Here is a 16,060-nt window from a genome sequence, read left to right as displayed (position 1 = left end):
GGTTACTGCCGTGCCCAGGAGGGTGCACAGGCCCTGGTTCTGGCCCTCCAGTCACCTGTCTAGGACACCCCTCTGCTCCACCAGGACCTCTGACCCAGAGGCTGGGATGGGGTGCTGGTAGGCAATATGTTTGCTTGCTCACAGTGACGTCCTCTCTTTCTCCGGACACCTGCTGCTTCTGTGGGTTTGTGTGTGGCAGTGGGTGAAGTGATTGCCTGAAGTCTGCAACCCACTTTTTATTACCATTAAGGGGAGTGTTTGAGAAAGCTTTAGCGCTTATAGTGTCAGGGCAAGGAGATAAAAACTGGAGCCCAAAGAGATTCCCCTTAGGGCAAGATTATAACAGAAAATTGACACCGTGGCAGAAACTGCCAGCCCTATTCAAATGTTTAGTCCTGCAGCAAATAGCATCTTTTTATAGTCCACAGCACGGTTTGGGGATGCTAGGCCCTCAGGGCGGGAGGGGGAAGGACAGAATTGAAGCCGCTTTGGGTTTTTTTGGGGGGGGCAGGGGGTACTTGCTGTTCACTTTTGACACTGGAAAGTCATCTTTTCATAAAAAGCTCTTTCTAGGTGGGTGGAGAGTGAAACTGCCACATCCTTGTTGGTTTAGTCCAAGAGATCACTCGCAACAACAGTAGATGTCTGGGTTTTGTTTGTGTCTGTCTTTTTATTATGAAAAAAAAAAAAAAAACAATGTTAAGGGGGGAAGTGTGGATTAACTGGAGGGATCCCTAGCCTTGTTTTCCTTAGAAGACTTGTTTAGTGTTTTATCAGACGTCTGTTGTAGTTGTTGTAGGTGGAAAAGCTTGTGAGACAAACCACCACATGGAGCCTGTAAATGTTTTTGCACAACCTGTAAAGCATTCTTGGAAGTGGCCAGTATAAAAAGGGTTTTACCGTTTTAAAAAAATGTAATTGTGTCATTGTTTACATCTGTAACTTTTTCCTCCCCTGTTCTCATTACAACATTCTGGCAAAAATGTAGGCACGGTAGCTACCAGTTTTAGAATAAATAACCATTTGGATTGAATTCACCTTCTCTTCTGTGGCTGCAGTGACTGGGTAGCGTGTGTCATTGGGGGATTTCCTTATGTCTGATGCTGCTGCTTAAGCTGTACTGGGTTCCAGCTAAGGGTGGCTTTCCTCTTGCAGAGCAGCTTCTCCCTTCCCATTCTACCATGCTTTCACTGGGGAACCAGCAACACCTTCACTCAGGGTTTGTTGGCTTACTTAAGTGCTTGCTTTTACTAAGAGTTTGAACCACTGGTGTAGAAGAAAATAAGTTATAACTCATGACTTCTGTGTTTTCGGCCTATACTAAAACCAGTTGAGTGTGAGAGGTTAAATGTAGGGTTGTCCATTTAGGGGCCACATACGTTTATTTGTGAGTAATTCCCACTTAGGGAAGCCTTGGTGGCTCGGTGGTGAAGAATCTACCTGCCAATGCAGGAAGCGCGGGTTCAGTCCCTGGGTCCGGAAGATCTGGAGAAGGAAATGGCAACCCACTCTAGTATTCTTACCTGGGAAATCCCATGGACAGAGGAACCTGGTGGACTACAATCCACAGAGTAGAAAAAAGTCAGACATGACAGCACCTAAACAACAACTAATTACCACTTAAAAGGAAGAGCCTACTTATTCAGCAGAAGGTGTTTGATGGGGATTCTTTCCTAGCGAATTTGTAGAATGAGAAGGTAACTTTAGCTGACAAAAGCATTTGTGTCACTAGCATGGAACTGACCTTGATTGTAATTTCTAATAAATGGTCAGGGACTTATTAAGGCTGGGATACCACAAGCTTATGACATGTAGGGTTTTGAAGTAGTGATGATATAGTTACTGCTGTAACTCCTCCCTTTGGACATGACACAGATTCTCACCCTAGAGTCATGGCTTCGAGCCCAAAGGCTATCCTTGATCTCAGTGTCTGCCCATTCTCTAGGATTCTTAAAGTTACTCAGTGTTATAGTTACTCATTTTAAGTGGTTATTTATAGCTTATGTCTTGTCTCTAGTAACCTCTAATCACCCCCACCCCCACCTTTTCCCTAACTAGGGCTGCAGACATTCACCTCTAATCTGACAAGTATGAAAATGGAGTATGTAGAAGAACTGAGCAGAGGCTGCTTTAAAAAAAAAAAAATCGAGATTACATTTTTTGAGTACTTCTGACTTTATGAAGTCTGAGCAGATGTAGAAATTTTCACTTACTCCTCTGGAATTTGCCCAACACTGTGATAACAGGAAAAGAGAAAGATTGTTTTATGCCCTGCTTGCCATTTAAGCATGTATAGTACAATCAAATTGTTAGATATTTAAATGCCTGCTATATGCCAGACACTGACAGGATGCAGAGATTTAAAAAAAACTTGATCCTTCGAGGAGTTTTCAACAGGCACTAAGAACTAAGCGGGCTTCCCTGGTGGCTCAGATGGTAAAGAATCCACCTGCAACGTGGGAGACCTGGGTTCTATCCTGGGTTAGGGAGATCACCTGGAAGAGGGAATGGCAACCCACTCTAATGTTCTTGCCTGGAGAATCTCCATGGACAGAGGAGCCTGGTGGGCTACAGTCCATGGGGTCACAAAGAGTAGGACACGATTGAGCGACTAAGCACAGCACAAGAACTAAACAGGTTCCTGAACAGAATCTAGGTAGGTCCCCACTTCAGGAGGGAGACCAGGTTACTTTCTCGTTTCTTCCTGTCTAGGATGAGGGAATTAAATATCTCCAGGGCCTATTAGGGCTCAGGAATTCAGCAGCAGCTCCCTAAGTTCACTGGGTACCCCTGTAGCCTGTGGAGACATCCACAGGAATCTGTTATTCCCCTGGTTTCTTCTCTATTCTCCCCGTACTTGGCTTCCTGTGTGAAAGTGTGAGGAAGCTGGGGGTGATATGCTTTCTCTACTATAGGTCACCCACACCTACTGCAAAGCAGCTCCTGCCCCTAAGTGTATCCCAGGACACAGCATGAGCTGATCGAGGCTTCCCCGGGGAAAGGATGTATTCCTGAATGGGGGGTGGGGACTCTTAATCCTTGAGGAGCAGAGATCCTGAGACTACTACCTTCTCTGCCTTGGCCTTGGTCCCACCTCCTTCTGTCCCTTGGAAGGCAAAGGCTGCTAGAAAAAGTATTCTGGGGCTTTATAAACCTCTGCCGAGGCTGAGCCCAGGAGGCGCTCGTGAGACAAGCCTCTGGCCGGTCAGCTTGCTGGCTGGACCACTACGAGGGGTGGTAAGCGAACCAGGGGCGGGGACATTAATCCTAGCGGATGTGACAGAATGGGCCTGAATGGGAAGTGAGAGGATAGTAAGCCCCAGTTCTACCAGGAAGCCAAAACTGAACAATTTAGGGCTTATCCAACTCCTAGGGAGAACAAGAGCCAGCCGAGGAACAGCACCCCCAAGCCGAAAGGTGCGGGAATTGTCACACTTGTGTTGCCGCTCCGAAGGAGCTTCCACTAGGCAAGCTGTAGGGACCCAGATTCCCATAAAATCCACGCGTCCGGCGCCTACTATATCTGCGTGCTTGCCGGGGTTCCCTTGTCCCAAGATCCTTGGTTATAGCCGCCCCTGTGCCTTCACCTGGATCGGGTGGACGTCGACGTCCAGCCTCCGGGCTGGGGAGAAGTGGGTATCGAGTTGGCGAGGACACAGGCAGCCATTTTGAGACACATGAGCAAGGAAGAGACCATATTGAGACCTCCGGCTGCCTGGGGCCGCCATTTTAAGTATGGGCCCAGCGGAGAAGCCCTGTATGGTGAAACGCTGTGACGCGCGGCCGCCGTATTGGCGCGGGCCCCATGGCGGCGGCCATCTTGGGGGGGGCTGCTGTGGGCGCAGCCATCTTAGAAGTAAAACCGGCCCCTCCTCAGGAACTGGAACTGAGCTCCTCCCTCTCCCTGGGTACCTCCTGTCTTCGACTTCCCTCGGGAATGCCTTCCTAAGTTTGCCCGGTTCGGTCTGTTTTCTTTTTCATTTGTCTTCATCGCGTTCTTGTGTACTTGTAGGAGTTCTCTCTGTAGCCTCTGAGTGCCTGTTGGTAACAGTTCTCCCACTTGAGACGCTTTCTCTTGCTCGCCATCCCCTCTAATCCGACAAATCTCTGATCCTAGAGAATGTCTAACGCGCTTTGACTGGCCCTGTTCCCTGGTTATGGCAAGCCTATCTACCTGTGGCACCCACCACCAAATCTATTGACTGATGAGCCTCTCCCCCCAAGAACCGTAACACAGGAGCTGTCCTCTGAGACTCTGGATGACTTTATTCTTCACATGGCTTTAGCCTCCCAATAGCTCCAAGGTGAGATTGAGAGCAAGCACCCAGCCCATCCCTCTCTCCATTGTCTGAGCAGGTCACAGAGGGAAGCCGGCGGGACGCTGACAGAGTCTGACAGCCCTTCTGTGGGTGGAGTACGGGTGCCCCGAGTCACAGGGTGCTTTGGGTCTGCCACAGGGGGCGAGGAAGTGGAGTCGGCAGACAGGTGACGGAGGGCTTGGGCTTCGGATAACCTCACAGAGTTGGGCAAGGGCTAGGGGTGGGATGCAGGGGTCCTCGGGGGCTCACGACAGTTACTGACATAAATAAGGAAGGGCCCGGGAGAGGGAAAGGTGAAGAGTTGTGAAGAGGAACAGGGCAGCTCAGAGGAGAGCACAGAAGAATTTCTTCTCCCGGAAAGGGTTCTCCGAAGTGGGCACAGGGGTGATGAGGGGGTCCTCACAGGCGTGGGCATCACAATAAGTCATCAGGTCTGCTGCTGCCTTGGACACCTGGGGCACAGCCAGGAGGGGAATTGTTAGCCAGAAATCCCGAAGGGGGCTGCAGCCTCCTTCCCCAAATAGATTATCTTTTGCCATCTTTAGGACTCCTTAAGGCAGTCTTCTCTTCCCTCATCACCCACAGAGACATGGAGCCAGCTTTCCTTACAGATGCCAAGACTCCTTCCATGATCTCAAGGAGTCAGTGAAAGAAAGCCTCTCTTAGCCTGAGGTTTGGGCACCTAGGTACAGCCTGCCAACTAATGGGATCCAGGGCCCCACCCACCTTTATCCGGCACAAGCTGGCTTCGATCTTAAGCTGTTCCACCATCTTGCGGGCTTGCCCAATACTCATAGTGCTGTTCACAGGGGTCTCCCCTTTCATCCTGGAGAAAAGACAGCTCAGAGCATGCTAGGGGGCCCTTCACAATTTCAGCTGAAGGCCCCGTTCCCCCATTACGCCTCATCAACCATTGCAAAGCTAGGTCATATACCCTAATATTTTACTCCCTTCTTATTCCCAACCTCCCTGGCCTTTCCCATCTCCCCGTTCCTCAGCTAAGGAAGCGGAGAAGTGGAGTGAGATGCTCCCAAACTCCTACAAGGCCTGGGCTACAGATCATCAAACATATGAATGATTGAAGGCTTTACAGCCCTCAAGCTATCTCTGTTCCTAGCTCTGAAAACCACAACTAGAAAGAGACCCACCCTAATAAGGAGGGCACATAACCCCCACCTGCCCCCTTAAGCCCCAAAGGGAGAAAAGCAGGATGCTCCCTACTCACCTGAGGCCACAGGCAGCGACAGTCCTGAGGAATCTGATCAGTGGGGTGCACCAAAACCTTCTGCCTGAGATGGGTACCCCACCTTGCAGGGAGTTGCAGCTGAGAGTATCTGACGCAGCAGCAGAAGCAGCTAATACAGAGAAGGCCGCTGGGGAGGGTCAGGGCAGAGGCCAGTGGAGGGCTGGTCCCTGTTTCTGCAGCTCCAGCACTGGCTGATACCTGAAGGATGAAGGATGCTAGAAGGAGCAGCTCAGATCCTGGCGTATACCAACTGTCTGGCCAGTGGGGGAGCCTGGCTGCTGCCTGCAGCCCCTGTGCACACCCCCACTGTTAACGTTTCACTGCCTGCCCTTCCCCATTGCAGGCATCCAGAGTCTGGGCTAGAGCCCTCCCCAAAGGAGCTGGAAGTAGCTGAGTCCCAGGCAGACTCCCCCCTCAAATGGGGTGGTCTGGACCTGTGACAGCCCCTGCAGTGAAGTCAGTAGAGACTGCGTGAGACCCTGCTCATTTGAAATTCTGACATCAGCTGGGCAGTCGCCCCCTCCATCCCTCCTCCCTCTACCCTGACACAGCATTTAGCACCTGAATCTTCGTTTCTTTTCCAGGGACCCTCCATTCCCCATATCCAGGAAAATGTGATGAGCTACAGGTTTCAGCTTCTAGATCACCACTTAACGTTCTAGCTACAAGTGGAGAATCCAAGGGCAGCAAGGTCCATCAGAAAGATGTCTGAAGAAATGGCAGACCAAAGAGAAGAAGGAGAAGCTGGGGAAAAAGAGGCATGCAGAGACCAGATCAAAGAATCCGACAAAGAAGAGGTAGGGGAGAGTCGGTGGGTGTTTCTGGAAATAGATGGACTTCCTGAATGCGTGTGTGTGTGTGTGTGTGTGTGTATGTGTTGGTTTGAGAGATTGCCTCTTACGTCTGCAGCGTTTTGCAGCGTTTTGCGTGGTGCTGTGGGGAGTGCAAAGATGTGCGCAACACTGACCTTACCCTCTGAGGGATCTTGTTTGGGGTGAATGGACATATACAAAATAGAAAGTGCCACCCGCCAAGACCTAGTCTAGATAATGCGCTGTGGGAACTCAGAGAAAAAGTCTGATTAGGGTCGGAGGAGGTCGATGACGCGTCTTTAAAGCTGGAGACAAATCACGGGCCTGAAATGCTACCACTCTTGTGAATAGGGGCCAGTCAGCTCCTATTGCGTGATGCCGGCGCATCACGCAAAATTCCCAGGTACCCGCAGATTGCAACGTTCCCGGGGTGAATGCCCTCTGCCTTGGAAGCCCACGGGTCCAAGGAGATGTGCGCAATAAAAATCAGCGCCTGTCGGACGCCTGCCTCTCCCCTTTTTGGGGGTTAAATGACTGATAGTGAAGGTGTAGGCGGAGTGCCGCGATTGCGGCCTCGAGGGGCTGGCTGAGAGGGATGCTGCTGACTCAGCATTTCCTGGAGCATATCTTGTAGCCTGAAGGGAGATGCCTATCCGCTTTGGTTTTGGTTACCAAAGGGGGAGGGGGTAACGGACCACAGAGGGAGAGAGTGCCGGGTGCTTGGATGTGGGAACCTGGCCCCCTGGAAGGCCCCGCCCCCTGCTCCGGGCCCCGCCCCCTGCTCCGGGCCCCGCCCCGGACAAGCCCCGCTCCCCTGCGCTACAGAGGCGGCCGGCGGAAGGGGGCGGAACTTTCCTGGGAGGCGGAAGTGCCTTCTCGCCGTTGCCCTGGCAGCGCGCGCGACTGGTGAGTCTGCGGAGCTGACGCTGCGGGCTGGATGGTTTCTATGGTGGTGCGGTTGCGTGGGGTTTCCGGGCGACGCGCCGGTCACCTAATCGGAGGGGTCTGGCGGCGAGCGGCCGTTGGCCGCAGGACGCCCTACCGGGCGTGGAGCGCGGTCTTATCTGGGAGCGAACGCAGCGCCAGGAGGAGAGAAACAACTCGGGAGGCAATAGTAGCTGCGCTTGAGGTTGCTGGCTTTGAGTCCGGCTGTGCGACCTTAGACAAATCGCGAATTCTCCCCGTGCAGCCACCTCGCAGTGTGGAATCGTGTGAATAAATTCGCCTTAGAAGAATTTTAAGGCGTTCATCCTCTGTATGTAATAGGTTGCTATGAATGACCATCAAAGTGGCCTGTCCTAAAATCAGGTGACCCGAGGATGGGTTCAGCTGAGGAACTCTAGCACAGGGGGGTGGTGGGAAAGCTCAGTGGAGGATGGGAAGGGATAATTGGCTGAGAAACACAATCAGTTGGAGAAAAGCCATATGAAACAAAGGCTTTGCTATGTCTTGCTGTCTCTGGTTCCTCAAAGACATTTTGGTCAGCGTGTCCTTTTTGTCCTCACCTCCCCCGTGAAACGAGCCATTCTTTCCCCTTCTCGGTCTTTTTCCAGGAACCACCAGCTGCTTCGTCCCATGGCCAGGAGTGGCGTCCAGGTGGCAAAGCACCTAGGAACCCAAAGCCTGAACCCGGGGCCAGAACCCCTGCACTCCCCGTCATGGTCAATGACCCACCAGTACCTGCCTTACTGTGGGCCCAGGAGATGGGCCACGTCATGGCAGGCCGCGCCCGCAAGCTGCTTCTGCAGTTTGGAGTGTTCTTCTGTACCATCCTCCTCCTGCTCTGGGTGTCCGTCTTCCTCTATGGCTCCTTCTACTATTCCTACATGCCGACAGTCAGCCACCTCAGCCCTGTGCATTTCCACTACAGGTGAGAGGGGTCTTCTATCAAAGTAGAGGAATCCTGTGCGAGGATTTCTGCAACTACCATTGGCGCTTATTGAGGAAAACCCTCTTATTTACAGAGGAGGACACTTGAGCCTAGTGCACTTATATTGATTTTTAGCCCAAGGTTGGGCCAGGTCTGGGCTAGTAGGGCTCTAGGTCCCTAGTCCTGTCTCTGGTTACTGAAATCTGGTTTAAAAAACAAACCAAAAAAGCCCTCTCCTAGACTGTCATTATGAGGGTCAATTCAATTTAGGCTGGATCAGACCTCTCTCAGGGCTACTGTAGACTTTTAAGCTAACCCAACCTCTCAACTCATCTCAGAACTAATCTGGCCTTCAGTAGAGAAGGTATGAGGAAAGCGGTATTTGCCTTTCATATCACTTCTTCCCACTCCTGATTGTCTGCTGCAATAGAGCTTATGAAAACAAGGTGTCTAGGTTCACCAACTCCCAGAGTCCTACTTGTCTGAATCCTCAGTTCCTTCCCATTTTACAGATCCTGCCAAATTCTCTCCCCTTCTTTTAAAAATGACTACAGGACCAATCAAGAGGTGCTGATAAGGAGACTATTATCAATGGTCCAAAGTTTTTTTTTTTTTTCTTTTTTCTTTCCATGTCCTGAATCCCTGGTCATGAGCCATAATTTCTAAGGCAGAGCTGCTTAAACTTTTAGTAGGCATGGATCTCATGAAAGCTATGGCCCTTCCTGTCATAAGAACCTACTTATTGATACATACCCATGTGAAATTTTGCCTACAATTGGAAGGGTTTGTGAGCCTCTTATCTGTGGGTCCCTTTGGAGTAGTTTTCTCGAACTAGGCCCCAGGCCAGAACTTTGGAATCAGAATCTCGAGGGATGGTACCCAGGAATCTGTTTTATTTTTTTAGGAATCTGCATTTTTATCAGCTTCCCAAGTAAGTCTTTAGAAACAATTAAGTCTGAAACTATTCAACTAAGTGTCCATAGGTTCCCATTTAAGAATGTCTACCTTCATGAGAAGAAATAAACACAAGTAGCAGAGAGAGAATTTAAAAGACTCATTCTAGTGTCTTGAATCTCCTGGCTACACTTCTTCTCCGTCTCTCTCTAACAGAGAAGGATGCCTGTTCTGGAAGAAAGGATGGGGGGCAGGAAAGGGAGTCCCAGGGGCCCAGGAGGTGTGTGGATAAGTAAGACAGACTATGACTTAGCAGAGTATCATCATTCTCATTTAGGACGGACTGCGAATCCTCCACCTCCTTACTCTGCTCTTTCCCTGTTGCCAATGTCACACTGGCTAAGGGTGGACGTGATCGGGTGAGTACGGGAGCTGAACAGAGGTTTCATTAGAGCTTTGATGACTTGAAACAAGAACAGTTGGAAAAGACCTTGATACCAGGGACTGAGTAACAGAGACTAAAGGGAAAGCTTTCAAGGAAAGGGAGGTTAAAAAAAATTGAAGTCCAGATGAATTGAATGGGTTATTCTTTCCTCCTTAAATTGTTTCAGCCAGGCCTTATCTGCTAGATAAAGGGGTGTTTTAGATCTAAAAGAACTTAAAGAAACCAGCTATCTTACTGAACTAGGATGGAATCCACCCAAGAATTTTGAAAGTATGTTATTATGACACTATTGAGAGATATATGTAACCTTCCATTACAAAGGGTACTGTGCCAGAGGACTGGCCAAATGCCAGTATATCTTCAATAAACCTGAAAGCCCTAGGAAATGCAAAGTAGGAATGCATCTTTCTTTATTAGGGAAGTTGGTGGAAGCTCTGCAAAAGGGTAGGATCCCAGAACACTTCAGAAGGACCCTGGAGGATCAACAGCATTTCTGATCACCAGAGTATTTTGACTTGTCAGCAGCATAATGAGAAGTAATCAGTGGTCAAACTAAAAGTTTAAAAATCATTTGAAAATGATTTTTCAAAAATTGTACTTGGGAGGATACTGACCTGAAGATAGAAAATACGGAGGATAGAAATAAATGGTCACTCTGAAGGGAGGAATGTAAGCTATAGAGTTTTGGACCCCCTGGGGTTGACAATACAAATAACCCTGAAGACTGTGTATCTTGTGACATCTTCCAATGTACCACCAGAGTACCACTATCCAGAAAGTTTACCAGGCGGGATGAGTGGATCCCAAATGGAGATTTCAAAGTGGTGAAGTGGAGAATTTCCTGGCAGTCCAGTGGTTAGGACTCCACACTTTCACTGCCAAGGGTCCTGGTTCAGGAGCTAAGATCCTGCAAGTTGCACAGCATGGTCAAAAAAAGTGGTGGAGTGGAGTGTTGGGCATTGTGAGACAGAGGATTATCTATTTAGTTCTGCTACTCAAGAAAGTAATGTGGAGAGTACTGTAGAATATTCTATGAAAACATAGGTTCATTGTGTTTTTGTGGCTCAATAATAATAATAAATGGAATATATTGAGAGGGGAGTAGAAACAAGGTCACAGTACATCTACACCTGGGATGGTGCATGCTGTTGTGTGGCTTCCTGTTGTAGATCGTAATGGTTGGTGACACAGGGAGCCTAAAACCATCAGGTACCAGACTGTTGGGTGAGGAAGGAATGGAAGGATGAAGGGTGAGGCCCAAGTTCCCCAATAAGTAAAGCAGCTTGATCATTTCATTGATTTCTAGTGAACATTTTTGAATGAGTGAGTGAAATAATGGGTCTATTTTGTGGGTAACAGCTTGTTTAGAAGTAGATGTTGTTCTGCTTCAGAGAGCTCACAGGATTGACGGAAATCTCTACATTGCATTAAGTAGCAAAGATGCAGCTCCTGTATTTCAGAAGAATTTGCAAAGAATTAGGTCTTCTGGAGACTATGGCAATGGTGAGGCTCAGTGTGGGAATGGAGGAGATTTCTCCATCAGGCAGACAAATGTGAACAAAGGCAGGAGTCCTTCACAAGATTCTGGTATTAGCAATTTTTGGATCCCCTTGGAGGAGATGACATAATTACTGGCTTAAAAAGAAACAAATATATATGTACATATATATCAATTGAGTCGCTCAGTCGTGTCCAACTCTTTGCAACCCCACAGACTGCAGCACGCCAGGCCTCCCTGTCCATCACCAACTCCCGGAGTTTACTCAGACTCATGTACATTGATTTGGTGATGCCAACACAAAATAAATAAATAAATAAATATATTTATTTTATATTTATATATATAAATCTTTATTGCTATATAATTGGAATAGTATACAAGTCACCCATTCAAAACATACAGTTCAGTCGTTTTTAATATATTCAGAGCTGAGCAACAGTTGCCATAATCAATTTGAGAACATTTTCATCACCCCAGAAAAAAACTCATACCCAATACCTAGCAGTCACTCCCCATTTCCCTCCTGCTCACCCAGAGAACTACCTGTTTTAATGTTTCAAAGAATTCAGTGAAGCAACCAGCTTAGATTCACCTGGCCTCTACATGGGGGTAGGACTCTCATGGAATCCATTTTTTTCAAGACAGTCAGACTGAAGGGACTTCCCTGGTGGTTTAGGGGTTAAGACTCTGCACTTCCAATGCAAGGAGTGCGGGTTTATTCCCTCGTCGGGGAACTAAGATCCCATATGCTGCACAGTGTGGTCAAAGAAACGAACAACAACAAAAAAGTAAAAAATAATAATTCAGACTGAAAATAAGAAAGTATATAAAGAAAGATTTTGATCAGTGGATTTTCGCCTGTTACTCTAGGGATAAAATGCTCAAAGTACCTTCATAGCAATAAATCTAGATAGTTCATTATTAGGGTTGTGTGCATTTGTGCTAAGTTACTTCAGTCGTGTCCAACCCTGTGCAACCTTGTGGACTGTAGCCCACCAGGTTCCTCTGTCCATGGGATTCTCCAGGCACAAATACTGGAGTGGGTTGCCATGCCCTTCTCCAGGGGATCTTCCCAACCCAGGGATCGAGCCTGGGTTGGCAGATTCTTTACCATCTGATCCACCAGGGAAGCCCTCACTACTAGGGTTAGGGCACTCTTTTTTCAAAAAAAAATTTTTTTTAACCCATTCCCTCTTTGGTTAAAACCAAAAGCTTTACCATCACCCCTGTAATCCTTGTGGATCACCCTGAGGGGGTCATGCACAGGACAAGCATAGCCGAATATAGGATTAGAGGAGTATTCAGGAATAACTAGGGTATGTTTGGTGGCAAATCTTCAATCTCTTGAGCTTAATCCCAGTGAAGATGCCTTCCCACTGCGAGTCTCAGGGTTCTACCAACAGAACCAAGGTAAGGGACCCAGAAGGACACAGTTACTGTGGGAGAGCTGGCTAGGGAAATGGTGAGCGCTTCTGGCACTCTGCTAATTAGTATGTAAGTGAAGGCAGGCTGGGCCCGAGGGGATGGCCTCACGGGGACAAGGAGGCCTGAGTCACAGATGGCCCAGTTGGCACCATGACGGTTCACTTTTGGAAAAGAAATGTGACACAACTTTTCTGGAACAGTGATTCAGGAGTGTAGATACTGAAGATCTCAGAAGTAAGAGGGATTCAGCTACCAGAAGGGGGCAGCACCTTCTTGGGAAGAGGGAGATTTGAGGCCTGTTTTGATAGCGGAGGAAATTGTATTTGGAGGGGTAGCCGGGAGGTGGGACAGGGACAGTGCAATTAAAAAACTTTTTTTGAAAGAGATGCCGGCTACCTTGGGCAGGTACTGATGTATGGACAGCCGTACCGCGTTACCTTAGAGCTTGAGCTGCCAGAGTCTCCTGTGAATCAAGATTTGGGCATGTTCTTGGTCACCATCTCATGCTACACCAGAGGCGGCCGGATCATCTCCACCTCGTCACGCTCCGTGAGTGTCCATGGCCTGTCTAGGAGGTTGTGGAGAATGATGACAGATGTCAGAGTATCTGGGTGGGGCTTCAGGAGAAAACATTCTGTGGTCTGAGACACAGACACGGACACATCAGCATGGCAAGAGGTGTCAGTTTACCAAACCAGATAAATGCCCTCTTCCCCTGCCCCGGACATCTGATGAGCACACCCATCTTTGGGGCTAAAGTCTGAAGAGTGGAGCCGCCCTGAAAACGGGTGTTTTTGGAGCCAGCGAGACCAGGCCTCAAGTCCTCACTCAGAAACATACTAGCTGAGGGCCAATTTACTTAACCCCTTGAAGCAAATATAGTAGTAACTCCCTCATAGACTGGTTTGGGATTCCATGAGGAAATAGTGGGTGTTCAATAAATGTTAGACTCCGTTTCTTAATTGTCAACAGAACCATCTCGTGAAGCAACTTCCTGAATGTCCACGTGGGGGAAAAAGCCTCAGATGGTACACTGGCATGTGTACTAGTTCCAGTGTACTAGAATAGATGGTACCCTGTTCGAGATTATAGAACCGTGCTGGGGAAACGTAGATGACAGATGGTGTGGGGCTTCACCTGGGAGGCTTTCTTGGAAGAGGAGACTTTGTTGTATTGGAATAGAGACATGTGGTTGGGAAGGGCAGGGCAGGGATGTCTTCAAACTTTTGCAATGATGGGGTGGTAGGAAGTGAAAGGGAGTAGGGGACCTAAGGAAGAAGCCGCCTTCATACCCTGCTCAGGGGTGATTTTGAGGGTGGGCACCCATGCCCAGCCTCTCCTCCCTGTTCAGGGGTGATTTTGAGGGTCGGCACCTGTCCCCAGCCTCTCTTCCCTGGCCCTGGCAGGTGATGCTACATTACCGCTCAAGCCTTCTCCAGATGCTCGACACACTGGTCTTCTCTAGCCTCCTGCTGTTCGGCTTTGCGGAGCAGAAGCAGCTCTTGGAGGTGGAGCTATACCCAGAGTACAGAGAGAACTCGGTAAGGAGAGGAGAGGAGGAGGACAGGAGACAGCCCTCCCCACAAGCCCAGAATTTACCCGAGGAGCTTCCGGGCTCGGTCAGGAGGGACCGCGGTGGAGGCTGGAAGCGGGCCTCAGACTGGGCTAGTAAGAGTGACAGCAGGATCCCGGCCTGATGTGCTGCCGCCACTGCCCTCCCGCCCGCAGTATGTGCCGACCACTGGAGCCATCATTGAGATCCACAGCAAGCGCATCCAGATGTACGGAGCCTACCTCCGCATCCACGCCCACTTCACTGGGCTCAGGTGAGGCAGTGCCCACGTGGCCTGGGCAGCCCTCGTGGGCCTGTCCTTAAGTGAAGAGGGTCCTAAGCAGAGGTGACGGGCCTTACCTGGGCCACAGGTTCTCAGCCCTGGCTGCACATCACATATCAGGAGCCTGAGGAACTTTTAGAAAAATACCGATGCCTGGGCTAGGATTTGTTATGGTCCTATCTGGCTGCCAGACTTTTTTTTTTTTTAATATTTATTTATTTGGCTGTGCCAGCTTTCAGTTGCAGCATGTGGGATCTAGTTCCCTGACCAGGGATCAAACCCAGGCCCCCTGCTTTGGGAGTGGAGTCTTAGCCACTGGACCTTAGTCAGGGAAGTCCCCAGCCATCAGCCTTTCTGAAAGCACCCCAGGGGGAAGTCATGTGCAGTCAGAGTGGAGAACTGTTCTCTTGAATCGCTGGCTCAGTGGGTGGGAGGCAGAGGGTGGAGACCAGCTCTCACCAAGCTCTGGTGAACTGCCCTAGAAATGACTTCTGGGAAATGAGAAGGCTGGCACTCCCTGGTAGCTGTACTCCCCTCCTGCTACTCCCTGCTTCAGGTACCTGCTGTACAACTTCCCGATGACCTGCGCCTTCGTAGGTGTCGCCAGCAACTTCACCTTCCTCAGCGTCATTGTGCTCTTCAGCTACATGCAGTGGGTGTGGGGGGGCGTCTGGCCCCGGCAGCGCCTCTCTTTGCAGGTCTCAAAGGACCCCTTCCTCTCCCCTTCATGGTTCTTCTTTGGGGAGTGGGCTGGGGCGTGTTGGGGGCTGGGGCAGAAGGGTTCAGTCACTCCGGTGAGTGAAGGCAGGCCTTGCTGCTCAGGAGTTTCCCCTCCACAGGTAAACATCCGAAACCGAAAACGCTCCCGCAAGGAAGTCCAGCGAAAGATCTCTGCCCATCAGCCAGGTAGAGGTGATGGCTGGGGGCTCGGGGGGGTGCTCCTGTGCCATCCAGAATGAGGCTTTTAGGTGCTTGCCTACTAAGCTGAAGGTCAAGAGAAAGGCGGGACGGGGTGACATTGGCACTGCCATCCAGGCACAGCCACCCTAGTCCTGTCCTGTCCTCTACCCCCTTTGGAGGCACAGGGCCCCAAGGCCAGGAGGAGTCCCCCCAGCTGTCACCTGTTACAGAGGACGGTGAGAGCCACATGGATCCCTCTGGGACAGGTACGCAGCCGCCCGACCTCCTTCCTGATTCCTCGGTCCTCCCCTTCAGCCTCCTCCAGACTGACCTCTGCCTTCCCCCCTGGGGCTGCAGAAGGCCAGCTGTCCGAGGAGGAGAAAACAGATCAACAGCCCCTGAGTGGGGAGGAGGAACTGGAGCCTGAGGCCAGTGATGGTGAGGGATGCTGTGCGGCAGGACCTGGGGGGGCATGTGGGCAGGGCGGAGGCTACCCTGGGCGGGCGCGGGGGCCCCTGGCCTGAAATTTCCCCTTTCGGATTTCGTTTTCTCTCCCCTGGCCCAGGTTCAGGCTCCTGGGAAGATGCAGCTCTGCTGACGGAGGCCAACCTGGCTGCCTCTGGCTCTGCCCCTGCCCCCGAGACTGTGGGCAGCTCGGAGCCCTCTGTGGGCTCCGTCCGACAGCGCCCCATCTGCTCCAGCTCCTGAAGCGAGTAGGGCCGAGTCCCCACATGCTGGCCCTTTTCCACCTGCTCCCTTTCTCTCTCCGGGGCTCCCCCAATAATAAACTATTTTCGTGCCAGCTGCCTCCCT

The 16,060-nt window shown here is 50.2% G+C and overlaps 2 protein-coding genes across 9 annotated transcripts; one reads left to right on the top strand and one right to left on the bottom strand.

The window, feature by feature from the left end:
• The first annotated feature begins 3,806 nt into the window (after nucleotides 1-3,806).
• Nucleotides 3,807-16,055, top strand: BSCL2 (BSCL2 lipid droplet biogenesis associated, seipin). 8 transcript variants are annotated; one of them, XM_070457493.1, is made up of 13 exons: nucleotides 3,807-3,908; nucleotides 4,118-4,304; nucleotides 6,150-6,362; nucleotides 7,931-8,247; nucleotides 9,479-9,560; nucleotides 12,918-13,061; nucleotides 13,919-14,053; nucleotides 14,241-14,338; nucleotides 14,904-15,045; nucleotides 15,187-15,254; nucleotides 15,425-15,513; nucleotides 15,605-15,685; nucleotides 15,813-16,055. In XM_070457493.1, exons 3-13 carry the CDS (start codon nucleotides 6,270-6,272, stop codon nucleotides 15,953-15,955), a joined length of 1,392 nt encoding a protein of 463 aa, XP_070313594.1. In that variant the 5' UTR covers nucleotides 3,807-3,908; nucleotides 4,118-4,304; nucleotides 6,150-6,269; the 3' UTR covers nucleotides 15,956-16,055. The 8 variants fall into 8 exon arrangements, with proteins under 8 accessions (XP_070313594.1, XP_070313595.1, XP_070313593.1 ...); XM_070457494.1 differs by having other exon boundaries at nucleotides 3,819-3,958; XM_070457492.1 differs by having other exon boundaries at nucleotides 3,819-3,963.
• On the bottom strand, nucleotides 4,244-5,767 carry GNG3 (G protein subunit gamma 3). The gene is made up of 3 exons (XM_020899556.2): nucleotides 5,545-5,767; nucleotides 5,046-5,145; nucleotides 4,244-4,771 (listed from the first exon to the last, which is right to left on the bottom strand). The coding sequence occupies exons 2-3, from the start codon at nucleotides 5,142-5,144 to the stop codon at nucleotides 4,643-4,645; spliced, it is 228 nt and encodes a 75-aa protein (XP_020755215.1). The 5' UTR covers nucleotide 5,145; nucleotides 5,545-5,767; the 3' UTR covers nucleotides 4,244-4,642.
• Nucleotides 16,056-16,060: the final 5 nt, after the last annotated feature.

The sequence above is a fragment of the Odocoileus virginianus genome, chromosome 28 (assembly GCF_023699985.2).
Source record: "Odocoileus virginianus isolate 20LAN1187 ecotype Illinois chromosome 28, Ovbor_1.2, whole genome shotgun sequence".
NCBI classification, from domain to species: Eukaryota; Metazoa; Chordata; class Mammalia; order Artiodactyla; family Cervidae; genus Odocoileus; species Odocoileus virginianus.
This window is presented reverse-complemented; position numbering and strand designations above follow the sequence as displayed.